This window comes from Aulonocara sp. 'chitande type north' Nkhata Bay, linkage group LG3, assembly GCF_057382095.1.
Source record: "Aulonocara sp. 'chitande type north' Nkhata Bay isolate Kocher_YH1m ecotype deep benthic linkage group LG3, A_spYH_male_GT1.1, whole genome shotgun sequence".
In the NCBI taxonomy this organism is placed as follows: domain Eukaryota; kingdom Metazoa; phylum Chordata; class Actinopteri; order Cichliformes; family Cichlidae; genus Aulonocara; species Aulonocara sp. 'chitande type north' Nkhata Bay.
In genome coordinates, this window is record NC_141346.1 from 10,478,967 (window position 1) to 10,497,795 (window position 18,829).

Genomic DNA, 18,829 nt, shown 5'->3' on the forward strand with positions numbered 1-18,829 from the left:
ACGCACACACATACGTGTCACTGCACAGCTGCAACTTTAGTTACTTTTTGCTTTTTGGTTGTTAATTTATTAACAATATAAAAAGCTCATTTAGGGCTAGGGTCTTAGATCAATAATACAAAAATGTGATCAACAAATCAAACTTTATCGATCCCGTGCTTTGCGGTAGTATTAACATTTCCTACAGCACATTTACCTACATTAGTTTCCATCTGAGCTCAACAACATTTCTATGTACTTTTAATCAACAATAATAATAATAATGAGGAGAATGCACTGGAAATGAAACAAGCCATTCTGATTTTCTTATAAAATATCTTTATTTCAGCTTTTTGTTCCAGATTCAACATAATTATCATTCATATTTTTTGCATAGTTTAAAAAGCACAAGTCGCAGCATAAAAAAGGCGATGGATGTAGAGAGCATTATATGCTTTGAGTCTGGGGTTTATTCAGGTGTGCAGCAGCTAACCACAGACTGTATATGTGAAGATGGATGCAGCTGCCCAGTATGAAAAATGATGCAACGCTTAAGTGTTAAACCTGCATTCTTTCTAATAGCCAGCAGGGGGCAACTCTGATTGTGTGGCGCCTACTTCCCACTCTGACCTGAGTAAACATGCTCCCAGTGTGTTTATGGGGGGAGCTGATACTTTGAAGTCTTAATGAATAAAAAATATTTATTTAGTAAATGACAGTATTTATTACAGTCAGAAAGGATTATAGTATGCTGTGGTAGAAAACAGCAAAGTCTTCACAAACCAATATGTATGACCATTTTTGGTATGTACACATTTAATAATGTTGGGTTTTTCCCTGGGACAAACTGGGCTGATCTTCAAATCATCTGTACCTCACCCCAAATTCACCTTAAAGCTTTAAATCCCTTTCCCGTGTGATAGCCACTGCTTTAGTTGAACTGTAAATGACAAAATATTAGGTGCAATTTAAATCCCATGGCTGTTTTTAAATCATCTCTTAAAAAATGTTTTTGTAATTACAAAATTGAACATTGCAGTTCTTTCAAGGGTCACTGGGAGGCACTGCGTCGCACTTTAGGAGTCACTGCTGCAAAGCAAAAGCTTGAACTATGAACAACCTCTGTAACATCCAGAAAAGTTACTGCTCATTATTTATATACATTACAGTTACAATGTTTTACAACTTAAACATGGAAACAGTACTACATGGTGTCACATTAGTTTCTTTTGAGGCCTAGTTGTCCTTCTTGTGCTCTCTGAGTGTAATCTGGAGTCAGCTCCACTTCCAGTTGTAAGTGCTGACATCACAAATCCAGCAGGTGGTCGATACTTTACGAAGAGAAGTTTATCTCTAGAAGATGTCATGTGAAGGGATGTTACATAAATCTGAATGCAAGAAACAGATTTTGTCCTCTTTTTTTTCAATTTGTCTTCAAAACTTTAACAGAAACTCCTCCAACTTTCCACCTGAGGTTCAAACATCTTGATCTCCACCCATCGAGCTGACTCAAGCTCTAAAATCGAACACTCCAGTCCTCTTCTTTGTTGTCTTCTCCTTACTTCTCCTCTTATTTGGTTGCCTCTATCTCAGGTGTTGGGGGTGGAGCTTCACCTGACGGATCAGCTTGTGGGGGCACCAACTTCTTCTCCAGCCGGGTGACTCTGTGTTTGAGCTTGCTGTGAGTGGCGTCGTGCTCGGCCAGCAGCCGGGCGTAACGGGTCTGCAGGGAGTCCAGGGTGCTCGTCATCCGGTCCACCTTCTCCTCGATCTCTTTGGGGTCTGGGCCCTGCGCTGCCACCTGGAGGACAGAGTTCGTTTTAATAAAGTTTTTATTTCTGTAGACTAGATGTTTGCTAATGTTTCTAAACGAGATAATGTGACTGTACCTCGAGGTCCAGCAGCCCATCCTTCATTAGAATCTGCCTTCCTTTCTCCTCGAGCAGAGCTTTAGCATCAGGATATTCTGTCAGAGCTTCCATCAGGTCGTCTTTGGAAAGACAGAACAGGTCGGAGTAACCGATGCTTCTGATATTAGCTGTCCTCCTGTTTCCTGCCTTACTGCCTGTTGGAGAAGACGCGAGGCTGATTAGGTAACAGAAGCAGTCAGAAGGAAACAGCGCCCAATCCATCGATAACATTTTATGGGATTTTCATTTTTCCCCAGTTTTCTGCAGAAACAAACGTACTTTTATTAAATATTAAACCAGCTTTGGCTCAATAGCAAAACCCATTCTAAAGTTTTGTACATATTTGGGAAAATCTTTTTAAACAGTTCGTCCAAAGGTTTTGGTTTTCTAGCATTAGCACATTATCATTCTAGCATTAGCACATTATCATTCTAGCATTAGTTACTGCCATTGTGACCGAAAGGATTAGCTTGCTAATAAAGTCATAAGGCTTACCTTTGATAGCAAGAATGCTGATCTCGCCAAAGTAGCTTCCGTCGCTGAGAACAACAAACTGCTTGAGACCATCGTCAGAAACGACAGCTAGTTTTCCCTCCTTGATGATGTACATCTCTCTGCCAATATCACCCTTCTTACAGATGTAGTCTCCAGGACTGTAGACCTGAGGCTGTAGTTTTAGCACCAGTTCCACCAACAGACCAGCCTCGCAATCCGCAAAGATACGGACCTGCCACACCACACAGAGGAGAAGACCTCATGCTTAGACTTTTTACATTTCTGTTGTATTTATGAGGGGTGCTTAGGAGCGTGCAAAGACCTTCTTCAGTGTGTCCAGGTGGACGTTGATGGCGATCTCAGCTCTCAGTTTGTCAGGGAGGTATTTCAACACTTCCCTCTCATCTACTGCTTTCTTATTGGTCCACAGGAAGTCAAACCACTTGATCACTCGCTTTTCCAGGTCTTTTGTTACCTGGGTTGGAAACAGAAGTATGGGGGAAGGGCTCAAGCAGTGCTTTGATGGGCTACATTACTGGTGTACTGATCATCAGGTGCATTGATACAGAATCTGTTTTCTGGTAAGTAAGAGTCATTTTTGTCTTTAAAAAAAGACAAAAAAGCGAAGCAGGTGTTATGTACAAGCTGAAGCAACTTAAATGGGATGTAAAAAAATGTTTTATTTCAGATGCAAATACAATTAAAGGATCATTATGATAAAAATCACAGAGTAACTGACCTTTCGGAAACTCATGTACTGTTTGATGGCATCAATGCGAGCCTGAAAGTCAGCTCTGGCAGCATTCATGTTGGTGATCATGGAGCCAACGTTACCGACAATGGTAGCAAAAATCAACACACCCACCTGTAGAAAAGCACAGGATATCCATAAACATCTATTCATTGTTGTTTTATATAGTATTAAATAAATAACATGAAAGCAAACGCAGATTTTTCTATTTTATAATCTCTGTATTGTATCAGTAAAGAAATATTGTCAAATTATGCCTAACATCTTACCATCTGTCTGTTTAAGCTTTCAAAACCAACCAAACCTCTTCAGGTAAATCCCCCACAACGCATCTGCTCTCAGGCTTGGGCATTTTTAGCCACATGCTACACAGTCATATACTAAAGCTAAAGTTAGGCCGGACCCACCAGGAAGTCTGTGACGACGAAGAAGTACTCAGAGTTCTCTACAGGTGGTGGTGTTTCTCCAATGGTGGTGAGTGTTAACGTGGACCAGTACATACTGTAGGCATACTTCCTCACCAGACGACCGAACTCTGGATCGGTCGGGTCAGGATACACAAACCTGTCAGAACCGAAACCTGAAAGGACAGGACAGATTAATATGTTACAGCCTTTATCAGGGCTTCCTCGGGGCTTAAATCCAGATAAGGAATGAATCCAACAACCCCACCGATGGCTTTGGAAAAAGAGTAGTAAAGACAGGCATTCCAGTGGATGATGATGAGGATGTACATGACGAGGTTGGAGATACGCAGAAAGTTGGGGTAGTTTGTCCTGGTTTCTGTGCGCTGGAAGAACTCCATCATCCTGAAATGATAGGAGGTTACTCTTGTCACTGCTGAGAAATTCTTAGTTATGTTTGCAGAATAGCAGTAGTGAGGGTTAGACAGTCCAAAACCTCTGTGACATTATGTGTGTATTCAGTATCCTTAGAAAATCATTCTTATTCATTTTATCATCAAATCTCTGACTTTTAGGAAAAGGAAAAGATTCATATTTGTACCTTTGAGTTAAACATCACAACAGCTTTTAGTTAAACTGTAAAGAAATGTTGTTCATAAATTCATGGAATTCAAAAATATCTTCCTACTTAGTCCAAAGACTGGTTAGCAGTGATTAACCCTTGTTTACCTGTTAAACCTGAAGAGTTTGTTGAGGCGGATCTCGGGGTAGGTGACGCCGATGGCAAGGTAGAACACGTCAGTGGGAATCATGGACACCAGGTCCAGTTTGAACTGAAAGCTTTTCATGTACCGTTCACGTAACTTCAGCTCGTCCTTCACCAGCAAACCCTGCTCCAGGTAACCTGCAATCACATAAACAAGCATTCAAAATTTGTACATGTTTGTACCATTATATTTGTGTGCTTACATTAACGTCTACAACAATCTGTGTGTGTGTGTTCAGACCGGTCCTAGTTCTGAAGACCATGTCACCAAGGTAGATGAGATCTGCCAGGAAGTCCAGGAGGAACCAAAAGATCAAGTAGTCAGTCTGCAACTCCTCGAAACATGCCCTGAAATGGACATGCATGTCACTCAGCACAGTAGTTACTTAAGTAACCAAGCTCTCTGGCATTGTTGGCTTTTATTTAACGGCACTGGGAACTTATTGTTGATATTAAGCTGTTGTTCTTCTGATGCTGTGGGCACCAAAGCCTTTAGAGCACTGACACAAACACATTGTTAGTAAGAAAGTGTGGATTTCATGTTACCTGGCTATAATCAGGGTCCAGTTGTACATGACAGGGATAGTGATCACACCCAGCCAGTAGTAGTACATGTTTCCTGCAGGATCAATCACTGTGATCTCCTTGGGACTGCAAACACATAACCAAATATAATTTGTATTTGCAGCACATGTGTACTTCAGCCTTACACAAGCATTCATAAAATCAGTTTTTCAAGACAGAGCCAGTGTTTCTGTTTAAGAAGATCAACTAAACATACGGGGCCTCCTTGGCTTTCTCCTTTTCTTTCTCCTTTTCTTTCTCCTTCTCTTTTTCTTCTTTCTCTTTCTGCTTTTTCTCCTTCTTCTCTTTTTTCTCCTTTTTTTCTTTCCTAGGAGAGATAATTACAAATAAGCAGTTTTCAGTGTTCATTAAAGTTGAAATATATTGAGATTTATGTGAAAATCTATATATCTGGATATGGACTCAAATTTACTCCTTTTTCTCTTTTTTCTCTTTCTTTTCTTTCTTCTCCTTCTTCTTTTTCTTCTTCTCCTCCCTGCAGGAAAGCAGGATATAAGAGATAAGTTTATATATGCCAATACATTTTACATGTAAGTGTATTTAGTCTGTGTGCGTGTCTTACTCTTCTTCATTGTTGTTGCTGTTATTGACGTTGAAGAGAAACCCCGGTCCAGCTTTTTGGGAGGCTCTGAAACAAAGAAAACGATCCGTTAACCTTCCCATCCATCAATAACCCTGAACAGTTGCCACTAACTGGTGTCATTCTTCAAGAAATTATGAAACTTTAACTTTAGACACTACAGCAGCTGCTAATGGCCTCTGAATCACGATAAAGGTCCATTAGGGTCTCTTCACGAGGCCCACGGGCACCTAAATCCTCTAAAGGACTCCAGAACCTGTTGGAAAATTTGTCTGTGAATACATTTTTGGTCCAAATGTCTTTCAGGTTACTATTTGTTGTTTGTTTGGATATAACTCTGGTAGGCCATTGGCTGGTACCCAAGCCCGATAAGTCCATGAACCTGCTGTCCTATGGCCTACACAGATTTAGCAAGAGGCCCTGAATCATTTTAAACCCATTCGAAAACCTCTTCGAGGACCCACTGAGCTACACTTGAACTACACTTTCCACAGGTGAGTCACAATCATCACTTTCATTACAGTTTTTGAGTCGCATTTGTATGATACTCACCTGTCCTGTGCACCGACTTCACCTGGCTCCTCGTCCATATCTTGTAGAACTATGGAGGGTGGAGTTAATCTGGAGACTTGGTGTGGGAGTAACGGTGCTACCTTGGCCATGGAGATGTTTTTCTTTTGGCTAATTTATGTCCAGAAAGGGAGAAAAAAATGAATTTTGGTGAAACCTTTGCAACACAGAATGTCATACAGTCAGGACATATCCACGGTGAGTTTAGCATGATGGCATTTTATTTGAACACTTGGATGTGTCCAACCGGGTACCACGATGTCATAAAATACTGTCTTTATGCAACATCATTACAAGTTTGCTTTCCCAGCTGTTCAGTGCTGATGTTAAAAATCTTCCTGGGCCTAAAGAAATACAAGCCTTGCTAAAAACTTTAGACCTGACAATAACGTGGTCATCGGTACCCGAACTGATTAGCCTCTGGCATCCCTCTGTGATCCACATTTAGTAGGCCCGCTGCACCATGTTTGCAGCACAAAGTTAGTTGTCTGACAAATTTTCTTTGACCCAAAATGGTATTAAAATAATTGTATTTAAACAACACGAAATTGTCTTATTTTAGCTTATTAAACATTCTTTTCATGAATAATTACTAACGGTTAGAGCTTTACAAAGACTATGAGACTAAAGGAGACCCGGGTGGAAAGGATGGTTTTTAGAAAGACGTTTCATTACCAGGCGTTGTTTGGCCCTAACTGGTCGAACCACATAGGACCTACACAGGATCCAAAGCTGGCAGCTCAATGGCATTTTTGAGGCAGTGCCAACACCTGTATGAGCCATATTTTGCAATATAAGGGTAAGACAGATTTTGTTGTTGACACCTTATCATCTAAGTAGGCCATGTGTGGCTAACTAGGAGCCAAACTGGCTGCTTTATGGACCTGAACCCGGGAACATAAACTGTTTTTATTAGAGATTATTACCGGTTCTTTCTTAAGAACTGATTAGTAACGTTTTATGAAGATTCAGGTAAATAAAGACCCTTTGGTAACACGCAGGTTTTTGTGCTGTAGTGTGGGGTCACCAAGAGTTTAAACAAAAGCAACAGGTAAATTAAGATCATACACACATGAGTATACAACATATCCACTATCAACATTGGACCAAATAAACCTACATTGTTCCCTCACGTTTCCATTTTTATTGTTATCAATTCTATTGAACGAAAACGTGTATGATGTTTAAAAAATGTCTTGCATAATGTGCGGCCTTCTACCCTCAGTCCATTATCTCCTTACTCACCAGCTGATAATCCAACACCTGTGGTTATGTGGCCTAGATCCACCAGCAGCCCATCAAACTCATCTCCATGGAAACAGAGGAGTAACCTCCCATAAACGCACTCCTGTGGAAGCTGGGACCCTTTAAATCCTCACTGGTTTAGAGTCTAGAAGGAAAAAAGGAGAAAAGGGACGGAGGGATGGAAGGAGTGGAGCGTTCGGAGGGTCCAGCAGACGAGTCTCCTCAGTCACCCTGACCAGGATAAAGAGATTAGAGGAGGGATGATACTGTGTGTCTTACGTACGCCTGCACTCAGAGGTGGGGAATGAAACTACTACCATGTGGTTACACATGAAAATATACAACTCCACCTCGACAACTTTAATATTTGTTTCAGTGTTGAGCAAAGACGTAAAACAGCATGTAAAAGTGAATGTGATGCAACGGAGGAGTTCAAGTTAGACAAACAGGAAGCTAGGAAAGAAGGAGAAGAAGTGAAATGTGTCACAGAAGGAGGAGTTAATCAATGAAGCGATTAGAAAGGAAAGAAACAGCTAAATGAGAAACAGAAGAATGTATAACAGCATTACAGGAAGGAGGAAATAAAGAGAAGGATGAAATATGGTGGAGGAAAAAAGGGGACAGAAAGAGTGTGAGGAGTGGTGTGAAAGTAGTGATTGCAGTAGTGAAAAGTGAGGAAGAGCAGATTAGAAAGAGCCGTGCTGGTTTTCCTCTGATCCTCCTGAGTCAGCAGTGTAGCCTTAATAACACACAGCAGCCTTTAGCGGGCAGCTCTGATTGGCTTATTGGGAATTAGTCCGTGTGTGTGTGTGTGTTTGCAGCACTGTTACCTTTACTGTCACCACACAAAAACTATAATTCATGTGTGACTGAAGTACCATCGGCTCTGCAGGGCTGAATCTTCATCCCTTTATATCGCACTAGGAAAATGAACACATGTGTGACATAATCTCCACCACAGTCTTCAGTAACAGGCTTCTTGAAGCTTTTCTTTGGATGTTGGCAGCCTTTCTTTATCATGATGATCCCACACTGTTGAGTGGAGGCCAATCCTATGATAGTGTTTTCTATCCATGCTTTCACTGCACTGGCGGTGTGTTTGGGATCACAGCTGAAAAACGAAGCTGTTGCCAAGCAGGCTCTTTCCAGATGGTATTAGATGGTGGATGGTGGGACATCTCAGCCTCTTCTCCCCGATTCCCTTCCTGAAGAACAGCTTCTTCTTCCTCTGAGACCATTTCTGGCCTCAGCAAGCACCTCGGCAGTTTTAGGCAGTTATTTTAATTCCACTTTAACCGCTTATGCACCAGTCGCCTCAGATTCATTGAAGACATTGACATTAACACTTTGACGTTGAAGAAAATCTTTGGAGTCTTGCTCAAAATTTGAGAGCTGATAATAGGACCATGTTTATAAACTATTTCTTATAAACTTCCTGCTGTTCCAAAAGTGGCCACAATCCAGAAACACATGGCTGCAGATGCAGTTTTTCATTTTAAACTGGGATTTATCGCCCTGCGCTCATGATCCTAAAGCTCCTGTTTAATTTGCAATTACATTTGAAAGAGGGAAACCTGGACCTGGTATTACCTGCTCTGTCATTTCAACAGAGAGTTTATGGCTATTGCTAATTTCCAAACTTTGTCCCTTGTGGGGCTTTTACATTCACACACATGCTCGGAGTGATGAGCTGTGTGGATCCTGTGTCTGTGACTCCCCCCTCATCTGCTGCCCTCTGCTGGATGCTTCTGTAACTGCTCTACTTTGAACCAATGAGTGATTTGTGATCAGTGAGTAAAGCAGTTGAGAATTCAGCTCGGATGCTGTGACAGGTTGAAACCACTGCAACAAGTCCTCTTTGATGTTCCACGATCAGCTGGATGTGGTGTTACTGCAAAGGTGAAGCACAGCAGCTCAGCATTCAGGTGTCAGACCACGAAAAGACACAGATCCACTGCCCTGCAGACCTTTTATAGATTTTTGAAAGTTTAACCTGACATTTAAACTGTTTTTAACAACAACCCCACAGTTACTGATTTATTGTGTTTTACATTATCTGACATTTCTGATTAGTGCTGATGTGCATGAAGTGAACTTCTTCCACTGTTTTGGCTGCCGTTCAGTAAATATGTACACCAGTCCCTCACACTGTTGCACAGGTCCCATCAGTAATGATGACAAAGGATGCTTTCATGTGTGTGTGATTTCACTGTGATGAAGCCAGTTTATTGTGGCTATTTCACATTGAGCTGTGATACGGGGCTGTCAGAAATACTCACACCATTAGAAAAACACAAAACCACTGAGCTATGGTGGCAAGAAAAGAGGAAGAAGAGGCTTTTTTCCCCTGATCTAGTTTTTTTCTCAAGCTTTTAAAAAAGATTTTCAATCCTGTTGAATAATTTTGTCCTATTTTCTTCTGTTTTTTGGATACAAAATAACAATCGTATATTTGAATGTCTGTTTGGACGAAATGTCCCCGAGCATGAATAAAAGACTTCAGAATTTATTTTTCACTTCTGAGAGAAACTTTCTAACATTTCTGTTTCAGGTCATCTTTTTGTAAAACTCTTTATAAACTTACCTAAAACGTAGTGAACAAAACTGCGATCTCAGCCAGACGAAGAGTTCAGTAGAACCACGTTATTCCTAAAATAAGTTGTATCACCGCGGCTCTAATTCTCCGTCCTTCCATTAAAAGTCTTTAATCTTCAGTTTCTTAAATGAGTCACGTGGTACGACCAACTCGCGAGGCCGTTAACGTAGCTAAATTCGTCATCGACACAAACTTCCACGCGCGCTCCGAAGCCTCACAGCCCCGCGGAAGGATACACTATCCATCGACTTCAGCGGAGCATCCTCGCGCTGAGCCGCAGGTAAGTTCAGCGCCCCCGGTCCCCCCGGTCACACACACACGTCAGACTCAGCTCAGGCGGGAAACGTGTTCTTTTATTTCTCTGGTGGAAGAAAAAAAACCTGTCGCGTTAAATAGTGCCGCGTTTGTAAGGAAAAAGCGCTCCGGGGGGAGAAAATTGTCATGCTAACATACTTGTGGGGACCAACAGTCACTAACGGGGACAACGTGTCTGTCCGCACGAGTTTGAAGTTATTTTTGAGGCTCAAAATGTGGTTTTAGTGTCAGGGTTACAGTTAGCATCATGTGAATAAGATGTCCTCACTAAGATATGAAAACGAGTGTGTGTGTGTGTGCGCGCGCGCGCGTGGGCCGCTGTGACCTCTGACCCTTAGAGGAGCGGGAACATTAGCTGGTGTTTTTTAGAAGCTGGCTGCAGTTAACTGCTTACAGGCTGTGGTTTCCCTAACAAAGCTACAAGTTCACCGACTCACCGGCTGATGCGTTCCAGATTAAATGACCTGTGGGTGTTTAAAACCACAGTGAACAGCTACAAGTACAAAGGGTTTTTACCTGCTGCCTGTATCATGACATACCAGGTGAACAGGCCTCGCCTCAACATTAGACTGCTGTCAGCTATCCAGTGACTTCTGAGCCTCTGACAATGAGAGACGCCTCATGTCACAGTTTAAGTAAACGCCTTAAATAAAAGTTGTAACTTTGCACTTCAGTCACATGTTAACGTTTCATCTAAACGATGTACAAAACCCGTGTCTCGTCTTTTATTTCGCAGCTCACAGGTGGAGGTGACATACCTGGGGAGGAGAGGAAGGTTGGCGGAGGTCAGGACCACTGAGGGAACAGAAGCAGCAGGATGGCTTCACCCGAAAAGGTGCCTAGAAATAATTGCTGTAAATAAAAAAAGGAGCATTTTCTAAGTTAAGCACGGCAGCGTACGAAAAGAAACCACATGACGAAGCGCTGCTGCTTGCTGAGCCTGAGAGAAGCGAGACAAAATCTAGACTTGGAGTTTGAAGAATTAGTGGCTTCATGATTTGTATTTTCACATGAAATAAATAACAGAACAGCTTTTCTCAGTGGAGCGTGCTCTGGACCTGAGACTTGTTTGTAGGGCTGGACGATGGAGAGTTTGTAACATATACTGATTAGCAATGAATCAGGAGTATCACTCGACTTTTATCTGGGAAACTTTCTGTAATGTCTCTGATAACTGACTAATAACACACTAATTAAACAACATTGCACACTCAGTACTCTTACCAGGCAAAATAGCCAACACCATTTTCAGTGTGCCTGCAGGGAAAGAGTTTAAAACCAGGACAAATAAAGATTAGAACAAATTAAATAATAACACTAATGGCAGTTTAAGTCGTGTAACTCTAGCCTGTGAATCATTCAAGCATAAAATAAGGAGGTAATACAGGGATGTTCCATAAACATCATTTGTTTTCATTTCTTTAGTCAAATCTATGAAAAATGCCAGAGAAACAGTTTGACAGCATACAATATATTTTGCGCCAACAATGTGATTTCCAAACAGCAGTTAGCTGAAGGGTGTCATTTTGGACACGAGTGTTTCTGGGAATAATAAAACATAGATGACTTGTTTTGACAGCATTTCATTTGGATATTTACTGATCTTAAAGTATATATGATCAAACACAGCCGAGCATTTTAGATGTTTAGTAGAAACCTTTTACTCACCTTTCCTGTTTCTTCAGTTTTTGTTCTACTGCAGAATATTTTTAAGGTTATCTGCTATAAAAAGTCAGGAAAATCTCCTTCATGTTTTTTTGTTTTGTCCTCAGTTACTTTGACACACAGACATCTGCTGTGATGCTCACACCTCTGATGAAGTCTCACAGTGTCAGTACTGATAAATGATCAGAACTATAATACTTCTGACTGTCTGATTTTAAAATTGAACCGAATCGCATCGGGACCTTGTGAACCTGAATTGAATGGATTATAGAAATCAGTAACGATTCTCACCCAACAGAAGTGGATGTAGCTCTGGGTAAGGATGAAAAGATCACTTTTTCGTTAAGTTAAGGCCTGATCTGTCTGAAATTCATAGCCAGTGCTCTGACACGGAGCCATTAAGCTTTGAACGCTGAAAAAGCACTGCGTATCCAAAAACAAAATTATATGTCGTGATAAATGCACTGCCCAAGTGTCCCCTCTCCTCACTGCCTTTCAGCGGCAGGTAGCAGCAAAGATGATGATGATTAAGTTTAACATTGCCAAAGCACTTTAAGCTCGAGCACTTTTTCAGTAACTTATCTTTCTTGTAGATCTGTGCTCCAAATAAAGAACTTTGTGTTCACAAGATTGTTAGTTAATCATCATTACAAAAGATTGAAAAAGCATGCTGTGAAGTTTAAGGTTTGTTAGGCCGTGTTTTGAGTTTTGTTTGAAAAAGAATAGCTTCATATAAGAAGAAAATATATATCACATATGCAGGACACCTTAAACTAGTGTTTTTAATTAAGCAGCAAGGCAGAACAAAATCAGGGCTGCATCAAGACGCGAGGACTAAACCCCAATTCAACCAGAACTGAACATATTTGTTAACTTTAAGAGTAAAGAGAGAAACTATCTGTATTTCTTAATTGTAAATGGCACCAAATTGTATTCAAAACTTGAGCCACACTTATGGAGCTCCACAATCCTTTTCCTGGTGTTTTGGTTGACATCTCTTAATTTTCCCATGTCAAAGAAACAGGCTCTGTGTTTTTCCTTATATGCATCCACAGCTGTGCCACCAATTTACTCACATGGACTCTACTAACCAATCAGAAGCTTCTTCAGCTCAGAATGGAGTCGTCTGGAGTTTTCTTATTAATTAACAATAAACTTAGTGTATATGTACTCCTAAATATGATGAAAGTGATTAAAATAGAAGCTCTGTCTCTCTTTATTCTGACATTTAACTAATTCAAAAGATATTTCAATATTTATTTATCTAAAACAAAAGTTTACTCTAAATTGATGTTTAACAGTAAAAAAATGTTTTTATGTTTTTTTTAATGTTTTTTCACTAAAGTTTATGTAAATATCTGGTTTCAACTGTGAATATACTGCTGTGTATTGAAATTCCTCTTGATTTGCATAGAAATATATTGAACAACATCCAAAGCATAATATATAAAATTTCTAAATTATTAACTAACAATCTTGTGCTTAAAGTGCTTTGTCAATATTGTAGAAAATGTTAAACTTAATCATCATCTCGGCTCCTCTGACGACCTGTTTGCTGCTGCATGCTGCTGAAAGGCAGTGGGGAGAGGGGACACTTGGGCATTTATCGCAGCATATAATGTGTTTCCTGGATACACTGTGCTTTTTCAGCATTCAAAGATTGATGGCACCATGTCAGAGTACTGGCTATGAATTTCAGACAGATCAGGCCTTAACTTAACAAAAAAGTTATCAATCGTTCTTTTCATCTTTTCTTATTACCCACAGCTACATCCACTTCTGTCAGGCCTAGGCTGCTCACTAGGGCTGGGTATCATCACTGATTTCTATAATCCATTCGATTCTGGTTTTCAAAGTCCTGATTTGATTCAATTTAGCCTCAGACAGTCAGAAATATTATAATTCTGATCACTTATCAGTACTGATACACATGAGACTTCATCAGAATTGTGAAAATCACAGCAGATGCCTTTGTGTGAAAGTAACTGAGAATAAAACACAGAAAAACATGAAGGAGATTTTCCTGGTCTGGCTTTTTATAGCAGATAACCTTAAAAATATTCTGCAATTTTGCATAATTTTAAGAAGTTTAAATTTCTTCAGTGTTGAACAGCAGAAATTAGGCTTTCTTGTCCGAGGTCATTGAAGTGAAAAAAGAAAAAGACAGCGCTGTAAACAACGGTAGACTGGTGGGTAATAAGCAAACAAATAATGCAGAAAACAGAGATTTGAGACTGGAAACTGTTCCTGAAGTACACACAGAGAGAGAGCTGTGCAGGAAGTGTGATTTTTATCGTGGTGGAAGCAAAACAGCAAAAGTCAGAGGGAATTCATGACGACATTGATCAAATGTGAAGCGCAGTTTGCTGCTTCTTTTGCTGCTGGCTCTGCAAATTTTGGTTGGAGAGAGACAAAACCTGCAGCTCAGAATCAGCGCAAAAAAGACGTAAACACAGCGCGGACCGGACACATCAGGATCGCTAAGCGTGTCCGTCTACGGGCCGTCGGGTGAGAAAGCCAAGAAAGACAAAGCTGATTCTGATGCGTCCACTCTGTGTTTACGTCTTTGTGTGGAATCCGTTAATGAATTGATATCGCTTTATTCAAGCTACTCACCTCTCTCTTCCACCTGCACTTTCAACTGGACCATGGCCAATCAGAGAGGTCCCGCCCCTGACTATCTCTGATTCGTTTAGTCCATGATAGGGGCAAAATGTGTGTCTGTTGTTGACCACACGGAGAGTTGCAGAGATTTTTTTTTTTTTGTTACCCGAACAGTTGGTCGCACACTCCAAAAGACCCCGGGTTTCTGAAAAAACAACCCGGGCTTAAGCCCAGTAAGCCACCCCCCGCTCCGCCAATGGTGCTGGCGCACCAGTGCAACCATGGGAAAAAGTTATTCTAGAGCCCTGCTGACTTCTGGAAGTGTCACCATGTTGCCAGTACCTGAGTTATAATCTGTTTTTGTTTTTCTGTTGAATTAGGACAAGACCGGCAAAGAAATGCATAAAAAACACAGATGTCAGCAATGCCAGAAGGCTTTCCACAACCTGAAGCAACTAAAGAGTCATCAAAAAAGTCACACTGAAGAAAGACTGTACAGCTGTGATCAGTGTGAGAAAACATACAAAACAGTACGCACGCTAAATGTTCATAAGAAAACGCACAGTGGAGAAAAACCACATATGTGCCAGGAGTGCGGCAGTGAATTTATCTCATTGAGAAACTTATCGACTCACATTCAACGGTATCACACTGGAGAGAGACCGCACCATTGTCAGCAATGTGACAAAGGGTTTGTGACCCAAGGAGAATTAAAGAATCATCAGAGGGTTCACACAGGAGAAAAGCCCTACAGCTGCAGTGAGTGCGGGAAAAGTTTTTCATGGCCTTCGAGTCTTTTCTATCACCAGCGCATCCACACTGGGGTGAAACCGTTCACCTGTGAGGAGTGTGGGAAGAGTTTCACTCAAATAGGTACTTTAAAGGTCCACAAGAACATCCACACAAAAGAAATGATTTTCACCTGTGAGGAGTGCGGTAAAGATTTCTCTTCATCATCTAACCTTAGAAGGCATGTTGTTATGCATACCGGAGAGAAATCACACAGATGTGACCAGTGTGGGAAAACATTCACCTTGAGGGAAGACCTGAGACGCCACACACGTATTCACACTGGAGAAAAACCATACAAGTGCAGACACTGCGACAAGACTTTTAGTTCACAGACTCAGTGCACAGTACATGAACGCATCCACACTGGAACGAGACCGTACAGCTGTGAGGAGTGTGGGAAGAGTTTCACTCAAATAGGTACTTTAAAGGTGCACAGGAACCGCCACACAAAAGACATGCTTTTCTCCTGCGAGCAGTGCGGGAAGGTCTTCACTTCTCGTGGCGCATTTAATTATCATAAAAGGATCCACCGAAAGAAACAGCAATAATGTGAACTTTGCAGAAAAAGATTTGAAGGAATACAAAGTCACTGCTGTACTCTCACTGAAAATACAACCTGAAAGTGTAAAAACGCTGTAAACAAACCTTCATTATGCAGTTGTTATGTCAACATACTTCGTCTTTCCTGTTTGCTTGTTTTAAAAGATGTTTTTGTTGTTGGGTGCTTTATTTCATTAAAAAACGAATTAATTCTATAAATATCATTATACATCGATCTATAATTACTTAACTACAGCTTTCCAAAGTGCTGTCTTTTATATGTCATACATACGATTGTTAAAAATGGCAGGTTTGTTTGAACCAACAGATTTCTTTTAAATGAAGCAGTTTGTCTTTCTAAGAATATTTTATTTGTTTATTACTGTGAGTTTTGTTGTGACAGAAACATCATTTTCTTGAGGTTTTCATTATATGACACTTGCTATGTACTTTTCTTTGAAACATGGATGCGAGTTGTTTTAGGCACATCGTTCAGGCCTACATCATTATTGTGTTTCTGTTGCATCAATAGAACTTCGTTTTGAGGCAGCTAAAGTTGCAGATGTTGCAGACTTTGTAAAGTTACTTTGATGTTAACAAAGTTTTACACAAACTGATGTGTTTGTTTAAACTGTTTTTGGAGGTCCAAACATGGCCGACCGAAGTGTTCGTTGTTGATACAGTTACTGAAAATGATTTGATTTGTCATTAGGACTCAGAGAGGACCTAACTTCTGCTGTCAGTGACGTGAAAATACTGACTGCTGATGTTTGTCAGGGTTTGTTAACTTATAGCAATGTTGATAATAATAATAATAATTTTAGGATCTTGCGTTTAAGTTTTTTCCTTATTGGCTGCTGTCCAGTCATTTCTAACATGCACTGTTACAATGCTGTTTGTTTCTTGCATAAATAAAAAGTATTTATTGATCAGTGAGTAGAAGGATGGGTGACCCCTCCCACTCACTTTCTTTGTATCCCATCTGTTCATCTGTTTTCAGTGAATCTCCTAAATATAAATAAACAAATACTATGTTCAGGAATGCTTGGACTCTTATTTCTTCTGAACAAACATTTCTGTAACTCGGTGTAAGGGCATCGTTTCTTGCTCATAGAATCGTCTAGAATTCAGATCTATGACATTGAGATAACTTATCATTAAAAGCATGAGGCCTTCTGATGTGATCTTGGAAAACCGCGACATCCTTTCCCCTCGTGTGTCCACACAACGTTCAGATGTGTGACCAAAGCATTTTATTCCAGTCTTTCTGTTAAATCAAATTTTACTGATATATGATATGGAATAACAGTTTTTTATATTGTAAAGGTAAAACACTGCGGGAAGGAAAAACTCCCTTTTAACAGGAAGAAATGTTTTGGCATAAGTAGAAAACTTCTGCTGAGATAGTATAAATATCAACACTTTACCGAGTTCTTTTGATTCCTCAGAGGCATCCAATAGAAGACAAAACACTGGTCAGTAGACCATTTAAGAGTTTATTACTTCTAGAAGGGAGATGCGTCCTGCATGACACGCTGCCGCGGATCTGAAAATTGTGGTGTGCCCCTAACAGTTTTATTAGAGAAGCTCTCTCATTTTAGTCTAAACAACAGCTTTCCAGTAAATTTCCACAGACAATGTTCCCTCTTATCTATATTTTCCCAGGCAAACATGACCGAGAGTCTGCAGCTTTCTACTTCTCAAGGACACGTGGTCTCATGCCTTTATTTTTCAGGCTGTGTCCACTTAATACTACACTATATAACTTTATAACACTTTTTAATAAAAAGCATAGCATTATTGAGGCACAAAAATAATGACAACAATAGTCATAACCTCAAACCCAACCCCCAGCATCTTTTGTTTCTTGTGTTTTGTTTACATGTAAAGTAAATGTAGGAGCGTGATGAGCCGTGCTTGCGGGTCCCGCGAAAATTTGCAAGCAGATTTGCGTCGCAAAAACGCGTTTGGCTCGCGAATAAAACCACGCGTGTCAGTTTTTGTGTTGCATTTTGTACCCCTCGAGTTTGAAAAATCTGAGCAGAGTGAAGCTGACCCCCCAGCCACTTGAAACGTAAAGGCAAATAGGCGGAGCGGTTAGTGCTATGTTTGTGCAGATTTGTGCAGGTAAAATGAGCGTTTGTGCTGCTACAGTTTCTGAGATATTAAACTTTATTTTATAGGTCACCATCCCCCCAGACTGCTCCAAAACCGGCCAAAATGGTCTACTTTTTTAGTGCTAAGTTTGTAAGTAAGTTTGCTAAGTTAAGTCCCTGTCCTCCTCTTCAGTTCGCCTCAACATACGCTCGTCATATTCTGTGACATGATTTACTCTGAGGTGTTTGACAAGGTTGGTGATGTTGCCACAACCATACATGCCAACCCTCCCGATTTTTCCGGGAGAATCCCGAATTTCAGTGCCCCTCCCAAAAATCTCCTGATTTCCCACCCGGACAACAAAATTGAAAAACCATATCACAGAGTTCATAGCGCGGCCCAGCCAATTCCAGTTTCCAACAATGGCGGCAGCTACTTAGTTTTAATATTACTCTTATTTCTCTTTCTGGGTTGCAAAAAAAAAGAACTTTTAACATATTTTCAGGTGAGAATGTAGCTGTGGAAACTTCAAATATCTGAGCCGACACATCGTCTTCAAATCCCCGCGGTCTTTCACTACTCGAGTTAAACATGATATATGAGTCACTTTGATAACAATAAAATGTTCTTGTTTGGCTTTTTCAGTGTTTTATTTGTGCGTGAGTAAATCGGTTTGGCTGAGATTAAAGTTATTAGATTAGATTAAATTAAATTTAACTTTATTATTCCCTCGGGAGGGTTCCTCCGGGGTTTTCACACAGCTGAATAAACGTCAAACAGAAAACTGACTAAAGAGAAGTGTGAGACGGTCGAGAGTTTACGTCAGTGCCCGGTTATATTTTAGATAGCAAGGAGCAGACGGCAGAGTTTCACTCCACCGAGGGAGCTCGTGACGTACTACGCGGCTTTCTTTAGACCCTGAAGGGCGGGTCCTC

The 18,829-nt window shown here is 40.6% G+C and overlaps 2 protein-coding genes across 3 annotated transcripts; one reads left to right on the forward strand and one right to left on the reverse strand.

Moving 5' to 3' along the window:
- Positions 1-301: 301 nt before the first annotated feature.
- cnga1b (cyclic nucleotide gated channel subunit alpha 1b) lies at positions 302-7,949 on the reverse strand. Its single transcript, XM_086286484.1, has 15 exons — positions 7,286-7,949; positions 6,023-6,151; positions 5,453-5,518; positions 5,303-5,365; positions 5,087-5,197; positions 4,852-4,956; positions 4,547-4,653; positions 4,269-4,443; positions 3,808-3,944; positions 3,543-3,715; positions 3,124-3,249; positions 2,707-2,859; positions 2,385-2,616; positions 1,869-2,044; positions 302-1,780 (listed from the first exon to the last, which is right to left on the reverse strand). Exons 2-15 carry the CDS (start codon positions 6,130-6,132, stop codon positions 1,550-1,552), a joined length of 1,965 nt encoding a protein of 654 aa, XP_086142610.1. The 5' UTR covers positions 6,133-6,151; positions 7,286-7,949; the 3' UTR covers positions 302-1,549.
- A 2,083-nt stretch (positions 7,950-10,032) lies between these two features.
- LOC147333916 (uncharacterized) lies at positions 10,033-16,831 on the forward strand. 2 transcript variants are annotated; one of them, XM_086286609.1, is made up of 3 exons: positions 10,033-10,161; positions 10,933-11,031; positions 14,846-16,831. In XM_086286609.1, exons 2-3 carry the CDS (start codon positions 11,014-11,016, stop codon positions 15,803-15,805), a joined length of 978 nt encoding a protein of 325 aa, XP_086142735.1. In that variant the 5' UTR covers positions 10,033-10,161; positions 10,933-11,013; the 3' UTR covers positions 15,806-16,831. The 2 variants fall into 2 exon arrangements, with proteins under 2 accessions (XP_086142735.1, XP_086142736.1); XM_086286610.1 differs by lacking the exon at positions 10,033-10,161 and adding an exon at positions 10,183-10,831.
- The last annotated feature ends 1,998 nt before the right edge of the window (positions 16,832-18,829 follow it).